At 62.6% G+C, this 11297-nt stretch overlaps 3 protein-coding genes across 3 annotated transcripts in view; 1 reads left to right on the top strand and 2 right to left on the bottom strand.

Annotated features, from left to right (window-relative positions):
* The window catches only part of MNEG_1709 (hypothetical protein), a gene marked incomplete at both ends in the record, with an annotated part of 2801 nt that extends 1250 nt beyond the window's left edge, over positions 1-1551 (bottom strand). Inside the window, 4 exons of the mRNA XM_014049813.1 lie at positions 18-281; positions 489-645; positions 853-968; positions 1229-1551. Coding sequence (XP_013905267.1) covers positions 18-281; positions 489-645; positions 853-968; positions 1229-1551 — 860 coding nt within the window. The remainder of the gene's footprint in view (positions 1-17; positions 282-488; positions 646-852; positions 969-1228) is intronic.
* Positions 1552-2236: 685 nt separating this feature from the next.
* On the top strand, positions 2237-9925 carry MNEG_1708 (kinesin family member 3B; the record flags this gene model as incomplete). Its single annotated transcript, XM_014049812.1, has 23 exons — positions 2237-2263; positions 2394-2486; positions 2831-2887; positions 3067-3151; positions 3505-3636; positions 3872-3989; positions 4274-4343; positions 4638-4682; positions 4906-5007; positions 5123-5186; positions 5333-5552; positions 5790-5861; positions 6147-6217; positions 6377-6495; positions 6674-6751; positions 6957-7118; positions 7504-7584; positions 7833-7925; positions 8104-8178; positions 8497-8565; positions 8783-8836; positions 9053-9122; positions 9309-9925. The coding sequence occupies 23 exons, from the start codon at positions 2237-2239 to the stop codon at positions 9923-9925; spliced, it is 2574 nt and encodes an 857-aa protein (XP_013905266.1).
* Positions 9926-10605: 680 nt separating this feature from the next.
* Positions 10606-11297, bottom strand: part of MNEG_1707 (flagellar associated protein) — a gene marked incomplete at both ends in the record, with an annotated part of 1621 nt that continues 929 nt past the window's right edge. Inside the window, 2 exons of the mRNA XM_014049811.1 lie at positions 10606-10725; positions 11035-11144. Coding sequence (XP_013905265.1) covers positions 10606-10725; positions 11035-11144 — 230 coding nt within the window. The remainder of the gene's footprint in view (positions 10726-11034; positions 11145-11297) is intronic.

Here is an 11297-nt window from a genome sequence, read left to right as displayed (position 1 = left end):
GTGTGGCGGCAGCGCACTTGCTGATGGGCTCGTGCCGCAGAACCTCCAGCCGCGGCATGATGTGCCTCAGAATGCCCGTGGGCCCGCTGATCATGATGACCTCGAGCTCCCGCAGCTCCGCCAGTCTGGGGTAGCCGCCGGGCGGCGACGGGGGCGCCTGCTCATCGTCATCGTCTTCGTCGTCGTCGCCAGCGTTGAGCTCCGACACCTTGAGGACCCGCAAGTTTGGGGCTGCTGCTGCGAGGTGGCGCAGCTGGACGATATCCAGTGAGCTTGATATGCTGCGATGATGGCAGTCGGTACAGCATTGACGCGGCCGGGGGGAGGTAAGGGCCAAATTGAGGTTGAGTTGCGGGCGCGTGGACAGCACAGCGAGCGCAGAGCATGCGCTGCAAGGGCCGCAGCTCCCCGCATACATGGGAGGGTGCGGAGCCCGGCCGCCGTTGGGTCCCTCCCTCGCCAAGAGCTGTGTTTTGTTTTCTACTCACAACGATGACTCCAGCCGCGTCAGGCTGTTCAAGGGCGCCGCTCTGTTGAGCTGTGTGATTGCAGCAGTGAAGGCGTCGCTAACCAGCAGCTCCTGCAGCGGCGGACAGCGGCCGTCGTCTGGGAGCTGCGGCAACCCGGGCTGGAGGTGCACAACGTCTGCATGCGTGAGCAACGTTGTTGCGCGCATGTGTGCGCGCGTGTTTGTGTGCTGGCCCGAAGGGGACAGGAGCAGCGGCGCAAGGCCGCGAGCTGCGCGCAAATCATCGCCCTCGAGGAATCGCGCACGGTCTGCATCACCCTGCTTCTGCAAACCGTGTGGCCCCAGCGCCCGGTTCACAGGCCCGGCCCAGCCGCGCAGCTCACCCTCGTCGTCGCCCTCGTCGTTGCAGCCCCATTGGAGGCGCGTCAGCGCGCCGAGGCTGGGCAGGGCGCGCGTGACGGCCTCGGTGACCGCTTTGTCCTGCACCACCAGCTGCAGGCTGGAGGGGGATGATGGTTGATGCAGATTAGTAAGAGACAGGTATACGCGGGAAACGAAAGGTGGCACCAAGGCGAGAAGGCAGGAGGGAGACGGGATGGGTCAGTACTGAGCAGTGGGCCTCATTTTTGGATGCCTGCAATGCATGGCGGGATAAATGTGCTGCCTGGTTGGCGGCGTGCACGCGCCTGCAATAATTTGTGCAGCTACAGCGTTGCCGCGCCTCCAACAGCCGTATCAGAGATCTGGCAGCGAACCCACCTGCGCAGGTTTTTGAGCTGCGCCAGCCAGCCGCCCATCACCTCGCCGGGCGCACCCTCCGCGCCGCATGGCATCTTGTCCCATTCCTCCTTGCTCACGCGGCCGAAGCTCGCGCTGAGGTGCGTCACCGCGCCGCCGTGAGCCGCGAGCGCGCGCAGCGTGTCTGCTGACGAGCCGACGACGTTCACGTGCGTCGCGTCGCGGCACATGGCGAGCAGCGCTGGGAATGCGGACCCCATGCCTTGCTGGCTGAAGAGCTCGTCGGTGTCGAGGTGGGTGATCCCCTTCCATTGCAGGCCACCGGCGGCCAGCTGCGCAAGCATGTCCGTCAGTTGGCGCGCAGCTTCGACCTCTTCGTCAGGCTGCTCCAGCACCCGGCTGCCGCGCACCGAAAGGGCGGTCGCGATTGGGAAGCGCAGGCGCAGCCGCGGCAGTGCCGCCGGGCCGAGGCCTGCTGTGCCGTCCGGGCAAATCGCGACGCGGGCGCTTTGTCTGTCCACCGCAGCCGCGCAGGCCCTGCTCGCCAGGCGCAGCCTGCGGCATGACGCTGGCCCCAGCTGCTGGCACAGACTGGCGTATGCGTTCTCCGGGAGGTCAGGCAGCACTGCCGCAGGCGCAGCGTTGCCAAGCTCTGCTGCCATCGCGATGAACAACGAGGCCCTTGACCCGTTAGTTTGTTGCAACAGGCTCTGAACGATGCGTGAACGGGCGCTGCCTGGTACAAAAAGCCTTCAAAGATCTTGCTGTCAAAACAGTCCAAAGATGCAAGCCCGCGCAAGTCTGCGTTTTGATACCGATGCTGTCACGATGATCTGGATTGCAGCGCGGTCCACATGAATTGGATGTGTGGTGAAATGAATTATTACATGAAATAATGGTTGAATCAGAACACATGTTGACCATTCATCATAGAGATCCAGTCTGAGCGTGTTGACCTGTCACGCCACAATGATCGGAAAAAATGTCATATATGTGACAAAGATAGGTTATTAGCTGAGTGAAGGATCCATGGCAAAGGCAGCAGAGGCTGTCAAGGTGTGCGGCACATGCAGCCCCTGCAGGACGAGCTGCATGCCGCTGCTGCACCCGTGCCAGCTGCTGCCCCCTGCCATGCGCTACGCAGCAGTGCAACCCCGCCGCGACCCCTCATGCGCCTTCCGCCCAGGTGGTGGTGCGCTGCAGGCCGCTCAACAGCCAGGAGAAGCAGGATGGACGGGAACGTGTCGTGGACATGGATGTGCGCGCCGGCCAGGTCACGGTGAGAGCAACAGGGGCCCCACTCGACTTGGCGGCATGCGTTTGAACGTCGTCGGGTGCTCGGGCGCTCAGGCTTCCAGGCCGTCCAGTCCTCCTAAGCCAGGCGCTCGGGCGGGCAGCCGCCAGGCATGGCTGGCGACCTGAAGAGGCTCATCATGTAGTTTCAATGCCAGCTGCCTTGCGGCGGCCACCCTGCAGCTACGGACCACGAAGAGCGCCGCTGTTGATATAAAGCATGTGCAGCCAGCCAGCTGGCAAGAGGCCTGCCACGGCGCTGTGACTCGCTCAAGCTTAAAGTGGCAACAGCTGATGCCGCCCTTGTGATTCGCTCGTTTGCACCTGCAGCTGCGCAACTCCAAGGCGGATGGCGGGGAGGCGCCCAAGATGTTCACGTTTGACCAGGTTGGACCACACATCTGCACAGGCGTGTCCACTGGCGTGCGTAAGATCAGGTTGCTTCAGGCATGCATATCTGGCAACTTGGCAGCAGCAACAGCAGCAGCGATGCCATAGGCCACATGTCAGTTGTGTTTGAAACCCGCTTCCCAACCCCCCACCCTACCCACCAACCCCGTACAAAGGTATACGATTGGGACAGCAATCAAAAGGAGATATTTGAAATCACGGCGCGCCCCATCATCGACGCTGTCATGGACGGCTACAACGGTGCGGCCCTCCAAGGCAGTCCCTGAGGGGAGGGGCTCGTGGCAGGCACCACGGCGAGCATCACCCAGCGGGGAAATGCAGCTCTAAGCCGGAGCATTTGATAAGTCACGGGTGGATTTCAAAGGCACTGCAAGCAGCCAGCAGCGCATGTGGGCCGCCACGCATTGGGGAAGGCGTGACCTTCTTGGCCCTCTGCGTGTTATGAGCGTAGGCAGCTGGCTCAGCACATCGCTGCCACGCGCGGGCCAGCAGTCATGCTCGTGCACACAAGTAACGATGCCCCTTGCCATAATTCATGCCCAGCGACACCCCCCCCTCCCGTTTACCATGCCTCATCAATCCTCCCCCCAAAGGCACCATATTTGCTTACGGGCAGACCGGCACCGGCAAGTCCTTCACTATGGAAGGCAAAGACGAGCCCCCTGAGCTGCGGGGCATCATCCCCGGCGCTTTCAACTACATATTCGAGACCATCGCGCGGCAGAGTGAGGCTGCTGACCACGACGAGTCAGAACCGTGACAGCTAAAGGCTTTCACGTGATGCGATTTCAGCGCTGTGCAGTCCCTCTCGTGCGGCCCCTCGAGCTATTGCTGCAGCAGTGGCACCGTCCATAGCTGCATCCGTGCGGGGCCCCACTGTGGGCCTCGAGCGTCAGAATTGCCGTGCCGCTGCGCCGCCACGAGGCTGAGTTGTCACTTGCCAACTTGTGGGACGCCCAGGCGGGTCCAAGGAGTTCCTCGTGCGTGCGTCCTACCTCGAGATCTACAACGAGGATATCAGGGACCTGCTGTCAAAAAGCCCAGAGGCCAAGCTGGAGCTAAAAGAGAGCCCCGACAGGTCAGCCGGGGGCCAGCAGGGGGGCGAACGGCATCCATGGTGCACGGCAGGCTCGTTGGGGGTCGGGTGGGCAAGCACAAGGCAGTAAACAGGTCCGCGCTGACCTTGGATCAACGTTGCCTTGCGTTGTTTCCGCTTTCCGCGTTCAATGGTGCAACTGCATTCTGGGGTTGCCCTGATGGGTGGCGGAGGCAGTGCACGCTCCTGGTTTCGCCGATTGAGTGGCATGCATGGTGCCTGATTGTTTACGGTTTACAACCCTGCCCGTCGGACTCCTGACCCAGGGGTGTGTACGTGAAGGACCTGATGCAGTTTGTGGTCAAGGGCGTGCCAGAGATCAGCAGCGTGCTGCAGGTGGGTGCGACACAGCAACCATCACGCCGAGGGGGCATGTGTGCGTGCCTGGGGCGCCGGACGTGTGTCGGGAGGCCATGTGAAGCACACGCGCAGCAATGGGCCTTGGAAGGCGGGCGGCACCGCGTGAGATGCGGGCCCCTTGCCTGGATGGCTCCAGGAGCGGGCGACCGCGGGATCTTGTAACAATCCTAATCCTGCATGGACACGCCCTGTGAAGACGCGAGATGACGGCCTGCACCCAAGCCCGCCTCACCAAGCTGCGCGGCCGCCTCGAACCGCCCTGGTCCCCAGGTTGGCAAGAAGAACCGAGTGGTGGGCGCCACCATGATGAACCAGGTGATTCTACAGCTGCGCGGCAGCACCAGCGCCCGCCCCAGCGCTCCCAACTAAGCCAGCAGTCGGTGCTGTCGGGTCTCGTGCGGCAAAGACGGGGAGAAGCTCAGCTGCCGCGTGCGGTTCCCGCGCTGGCTGGGGCAGCCTGTGCCCTCGCACCTACCATGATACCAGCGTGGCTGATGATCATGCAATTTCCGGCCAACCATGGAATTGCCTACCCCAGGACAGCAGCAGGTCCCACTCCATATTCAGCATCACCATTGAGACCACAGAGCGCATCGCGCCCGGCGCCCAGGCGGCCGCTGCGGCGGACGGCCACATCCGGGTAAGCCTGATGACTCACCACCCCGGAAGATTCCCTGAACAGGGCCCTACCTGGTGCCAGTGCTGCTTCGGCGACGCCCTGAGATCATGTGCATTTCTTTTTGCATGCCTGGCAGGTAGGAAAGCTGAATCTCGTGGATTTGGCGGGCAGCGAGCGCCAGTCAAAGACCGGAGCCACAGGTGAGGGCCGCGGCACATCCGCGCTGTGCAGCTCAGCGTCGGGTTGCATGCAACCAACGCCAATTCCAGACGTTGAGGAAAAACCTCGATCGCAGCCGTGTCGCGTTTACACACACACTCTCTTCCTCTCCCCCCCCCCCCCCCAGGCGACCGCCTGAAGGAGGGGATCAAGATCAACCTGTCCCTCACGGCCCTGGGCAACGTCATCAGCGCCCTGGTGGACGGCAAGAGCAGCCACATCCCCTACCGCGACTCCAAGCTGACGCGGCTGCTGCAGGACAGCCTGGGGGGCAACACCAAGACTGTGATGGTCGCAAACGTGGGGCCGGCGGACTGGAACTACGACGAGACCCTCAGCACGCTGAGGTGGGTGTCAGCGTGACATCATCGGGGGCAGCGCCTCGCTTATGCAATGTTCTGCGACTGGGGTATGCGTCTGCTTTCAAAGGGACCGCCATGTGAGCTTGGTTTTTGAGGCGCACAAACGGTCCGTTGAGCTGGACACGTGGTGTCGGATATTTCTGATTGTGCATGAAGCGGACATCGCCTGGGCCACTTGGGCTGACTGGACTTGCCCCCCCTTCCCCGCACCCTCCCCTCTAGGTACGCCAACCGGGCTAAGAACATCACCAACAAGCCGCGCATCAACGAGGACCCCAAGGACGCCATGCTCAGGCGCGGTGACGTCATCATGATGGGGCTTGGGGGAGCAAGATAGGGCAGACGAGGACCCCAGGGCAGATCCAGACAAGGCAGTACAGGACAGGGAGAAGCAAGCACAAAAGTGGCGAGGCCTCTTCTCGCTGCTCAACATCACATGTTGACAGTACTTTGTCGATTACAGTTTGCTTGTCATTGGCATTCGCACCTGGGGGCGTTTGAGGCCCGCTAGCTTGAGGCTCAGCAGCTTCCCGGCTGCCAGGTGATGCGCTTATGTGACCGTATTGCTTGGCCTCGCAGGCAGTTCCAGGACGAGATTACACGACTCAAGGAGCAGCTGGCAGCGCGCCAGGCGGCCGGCGGGGGCGCAGGTGCGCCGCTCTGGGCCGCTGAAAATCGGAGCTGGCAAGCAGGAGTCCGACGTGGCTGGGTGCAGGGGGTAGGGTGGACGTGGGGGGACACGCCAAGGGCTAGCTGAGCAAGAGCTCCGACACTCGCGTTGATGTCATGATGGCGGCGCGACTCCGCAGGCGGTGGCGGGGGCGGTGGCGGGCAGCCACGCGTGGTGGAGCGTGTTGTGGAGGTTGTCGCTGACGAGGCTCTGATGGAGAAGATCCGTGGCGAGATGAAGGCCGAGATCGAGGCCAAAGTGGGCCGCTGGGGTTCCAGGCTGTTGAGTTTGGGAGTGGGGTGCATGCATGCGCGCATGGTGGTGCATGCATGCATGCGCCCTGTGACAAGGCAGACGGCGGGCGGGCAACACCTCGAGATGAGAAAAGGCAGTGGATTGCAAGAGGGGAAAATTGCGCTCGCATGCTCTCATGCAGGTGCGGTCTGACATCAGCGCGGAGGCGGCGGCTGCTGTGCGGGCGGAGGCGGAGGCCAACGCGCACAAGCAGCTGGAGGTGGGCCGGGGCTGCACTTGCTGGCATGTGCTTTGCTTTTCCGGCAGTCTTCATGCCCAAAACCGCTCACCAGTCAGTGGGGCCAAGCACGTTCCACTATCTTAAGGGCCCAGATGGGCTGCCGGTTTCAAAATCATCGCCGTGTATGCACCTCCTGTGGCGCCACGCGGCCGCCACGCCACCCCGCCGCGCCTCCCGCGCCCAGGCCGCCATGGCGGAGAGCGGCCGCAGCGAGGAGCAGCGGCGCGCGCTGCGCGAGGCGCTGAAGAGGCGCCTGGCGGACATGGCGGCGCTGCAGGCGGCGGCGGAGGGGGAGCGGAGGGAGCAGGCGGAGCTGCTGGCCAAGATCAAAGCCATGGAGGGCAAGGTGGGGCTGCCGGCCGCCTGAAGATTGAGCGCTGTCAGTGCGCGATGACGGCCCGCATGCAGCCGCCCGCTGCCTGTGCGTCGCCGCCTGCTGGGCGGCAGCAATTGGCCTATTGTTGATCCAAACATCTATCCTCTATGTTGCCAACACCGCCGCATCCGCGTTTGCCACATCCAACGCCTCGCTTGCACCCCTACTGAATTCAGCTGACCGGCCCAACGCCCTCACTTTGGTGCCTGCATGCGCTCCAAGGGCCCCCCACCTACCCTTGCCCTCCCCCATCCCAGCGCCCTGCTCCCCCACATCGGACGTCCCCCTGCACCTGTCCGTGTTGTTGCGCCCTCAAAACCACCCCACCTTTACTCCGCCTTGTATGTGCCTCCAGGTGCTGCATGGCGGGGTCAACCTGCTGGACAAGGTGGACGAGCTCAAGGCGCGCAGCGTGGCCACAAAGCAGGAGATGGAGGTGGGCCCCTCTGGGTCTCGCGTTGCTCTGGACAGCCGCCGCCATGGGCTGGCGGCCTGCTGCTGCAGATGATAAATATGGTAGCTGCCTGTGATGGGGCTCAGGGGTTTGGAAGGGTCCTTCCAGTTGTTTTGTGTGCTTTCATGCTCTTTAGGTCCACAAACTGAGATAGAGAAAAATCTGAACGTGCAGTGCCGACCCACGGTATGAGACGTCTGGCTGCGGCATAATTTAATGTGCGCGCGCAGGTCCGGCGGCGCCAGCAGGAGGAGCAGCAGCGGCGGCTGCAGCAGCTGCAGCTGCACCAGCTCGACCTCAACCAGGCCTACACCAGCCTCGAGGTGGGCAGCTGCACGCATATAAACTGGCTGGCGGCCCCGCGCTTGCTTGCTTCCAATGGCTAGAACGAGCTTTTCCCTGTAGTTGGAGACTTGACGGGCGTGAGGAAGGAGTCTGCAGACCCCAGCATAAACCAGCGTTGCGCTGGCGCCTTCACTGCATTTTTGTTGACACGCGCAGGACGAGGTGGCCCAGAAGTCGCGGCAGCTGCGGGCGCTGTATGCAGAATATCAGGAGAAAAAGGGGGAGGCCGCGGTGAGCGCACGCGCAGGCAAGGTGCAGGTCGCGTTGCGCCTGGTTTACGTAAGGCCCCGCCGTCGCGAGCAAAAGTCCTCTTAGAGGCGCGCTCGCGGCCGCCCGGCTGGTAAGGCCACGCGCGCGCACGCCACAGCCTTGGAGCCGCGGATGCGGATTACTTGAGCGGCGCTGCGTGTGATCAGCACGCCTACCTTGCAATGTCACCCAGTTTTTTAGTTGTTGAGGCGGCCATCGCACATCCGCCGGTCATGCGCAACCTCCAGCTGAGCCGCCTGCCTGACACGAACAAAACCCTGTCACCCGTCGCGCCGTCAGGGCCTGTCGTCGCAGTTCCAGTCTGAGCGGGAGGCTCTACTGGATGACTACCGTTCGCTGACTCGGCAGGTGGGGCGCCCGATGGGGGGCGGCGAGGCGGCGTCCCGCACCTCGGCACAGTAGGGGGCCCCTGGCACTGAGGCCCCACACGGGGGTGTGTGTGTGCTGGCGCCGAGCAGCATGGGATCTGCCTGGCAGTCCAGTCCACAGTTGGCAACCACGCGGGGCGCTGCCAGCTGGAGCCGAATTCCCTGTGCAATTCTTTTGCTGCTGGTCACTCCTCCAGGTCAAGCTGAAGAACCTGGTGATCGCCTGCTTCATCCCACCGGCATACCAAGAGGTGGGGGTGGGGACTTGGAGGGGGGGTCCTGTGCGGCCTCCCGGTGTGTGGATGCCGGGACAAGCACAGCTCGCTTTGGGCATCCATGGTGAGCGCCGTGCATGCATGCATGCTCGCACGACGTTTTGTCTGCAGGGGATGGTCGGTCGTGGGGCAACCCTGACGCCCCTTAATCTGTGTTGCATGTTGATATCTTTGACCTGATCCATTGGCCAGGTCATCATGGACCACTGCCACTGGGATGAGTACGACGAGGCGTGGAGGATTGACCACGCAGAGTACGCAGGTATGATGCTGTCCTGCTAAGTTGTTGACATGCAGGCCGAGTGACTCACTCGGCATCCCCAGAAACTGAGATTGGGTTCAGCCTGCCTATGTCAGCGCCATGGATGGTGGATGCCTGCAGGAGGCATGGGCCTGATTCGTTGCTGTACGCTCGATTTCAATCTTCCACGTCGACCGCCCTTGCCAGGCAATGTGCAGCGCGCGCAGCAGGAGCAGCAGCTGCAGAAGCAGCGGGCGCAGCAGGCGGCGGAGGCGGACCTGTACACGCTGGACTGCCGCCGCATGGAGGGGCTGTATTACTCATACGCTTCGATGGGTGATGACCTGGCTGGGTCACCCAGCACCGGCGGCGGCGGCGGCAGCCCGCGGCGCACGACGGCGCAGCGGCCCGGCACGGCGGGGCGGCGGGGTGCGGGGGCTCTGAACGCTGCGCTGGCGGCGGCTGCGGCGGTCATGGGGGACGCCGTTGCGGCGGGCGGGCAGGGCGGCTTGCCAAATGGCGGCAAGCGGCCTGGATCGGCACGGGGTGGTGGCGGCGACAGAGGCGTCGCAGCCAAAGCTGCCCCGTCAGCGAGTGCAGCTGCCGCGTCAGGCGGCGCAGGAGGGCGGCCCGGGACGGTGTTGGCCGGCCTTGCGGGCCCAACGGGGGCGCAGCTGCAGCAGCAGGGCCAGCAACAGCTGCTACAGCAGAAGCAGCAACAGCAGCAGCAGCAGCAGCAGCTCTTCCCAAGTGCAAGGGGGCTGGTCAAAGCCTCAGTGGATGGCATGACGCGCCCTGCCTCCGCCCGGGCCCGCCGCGACTGACTTCAGATGTTGTTGTGCGGGTCAGTCAGGTTCCTTTGGCAGTGTGCCGCTGTGCTTTGACGGTCCCAGTCAATTTTGCACGCAGCTGATCATGTCACGTATTCACAGCATGCAGTTTAGGCTCACATTTCTGGATTTTTTTCATGCGACCCAGCTCATCCATCCACCTTGGCAATTTTTGAGTTACAGGCTGTAAGCGCGCACCCCTCTGGCTGCCGCCCCTTACTTGGGCCTGAACGGCACAGCGCTGAAGGTGTCATTCCACCTGCGTCATGGGGGTGCCCATCGGTCGGACAGATGGTCATTCTGGAAAACTGCAGCGCTCAGCCTAGAGCAGCACAGGCGCCCCATCGAAGCAGGGTCAAAGTGTAATGACAGGCACTATTACGGCAAGTCCCACCTTTTGTAATTGACGTGATAATTGAAGTCCCGGATGAGAAGGTCGATGCTGTTGAATTGTGTTGTTTGTGGTGCCGTGTGTCAGTTGAGGGAAGTTGGCGGCTTGGCATTGAGCTGTGAGGTGCTGTCAGCAAACTTGCTTGGCTCTTGTCTTGAGAAGCATAGACGCATCCTGGATATGAAAACATATGTTGCATCCTGGCGCAGGGCGCTTTGTGCTCGGCACGAGCTGATGCCCTCCCCCATCCTTCAATAAAAAGCCCCCCCGCGGCCGCCCCGGGTCACCCCCACCCGTGCTGATGGAACTCCTTGGCGCCCTCATAGATTGTGGAGATCTCCCCCACCAGCCGCTTGTACTGCTCCTCAAAGGCGCCATTGTCCGAGTTGCGCTCAAAGTTGGCCTGTGGGAGGGGGCACAGGCCATGGGCAGGGCGCAGGGCTGCAGGGGGATGTGCCTGGTTGGCTGCGTGAAATCTGCCATGTGACGGCGCACCCGCTGATTTGACAGACATTTTGACACTCTCAGGCATCATTGGACCTCAGCTGGTGGTATCAGCCGGCCTGCATGATACCGTGCACCCACGGATATCAGGACGATGATGGTAATAAAATCAGGGCATACCCAGAGTTGGCGGCCGCGGGCCCCAGGCAATCATGCAGGCCCGCCGCCGGTTTTGGGGTCCGGGGTTCAACCCGAGGCCGCTGCTCACAATCCAGTCCTTGTTCTTTTTGATGCGTTCCTCGATGTCGGCCCTCTCGATGAGGAGTTTGGTGTGGTAGTCCTCAAACTCCTTCTTGCCCTTGGCATCCGCTTTGAGCTCTGAGATGTCACAAGTGTGGGCGCACGCGCGCGTTCGGGCCCGGATGTGAGTATGTGTGTGATTGTGTGTGTGTGTGATTGTGTGTGTGTGTGATTGTGTGTGTGTGTGTGTGCGCGTGTTCGTGTCTGTGTGTGTGTGTGTGTGTGTATGTG

This window comes from Monoraphidium neglectum (assembly GCF_000611645.1).
Source record: "Monoraphidium neglectum strain SAG 48.87 unplaced genomic scaffold scaffold00177, whole genome shotgun sequence".
NCBI lineage: Eukaryota > Viridiplantae > Chlorophyta > Chlorophyceae > Sphaeropleales > Selenastraceae > Monoraphidium > Monoraphidium neglectum.
This window is presented reverse-complemented; position numbering and strand designations above follow the sequence as displayed.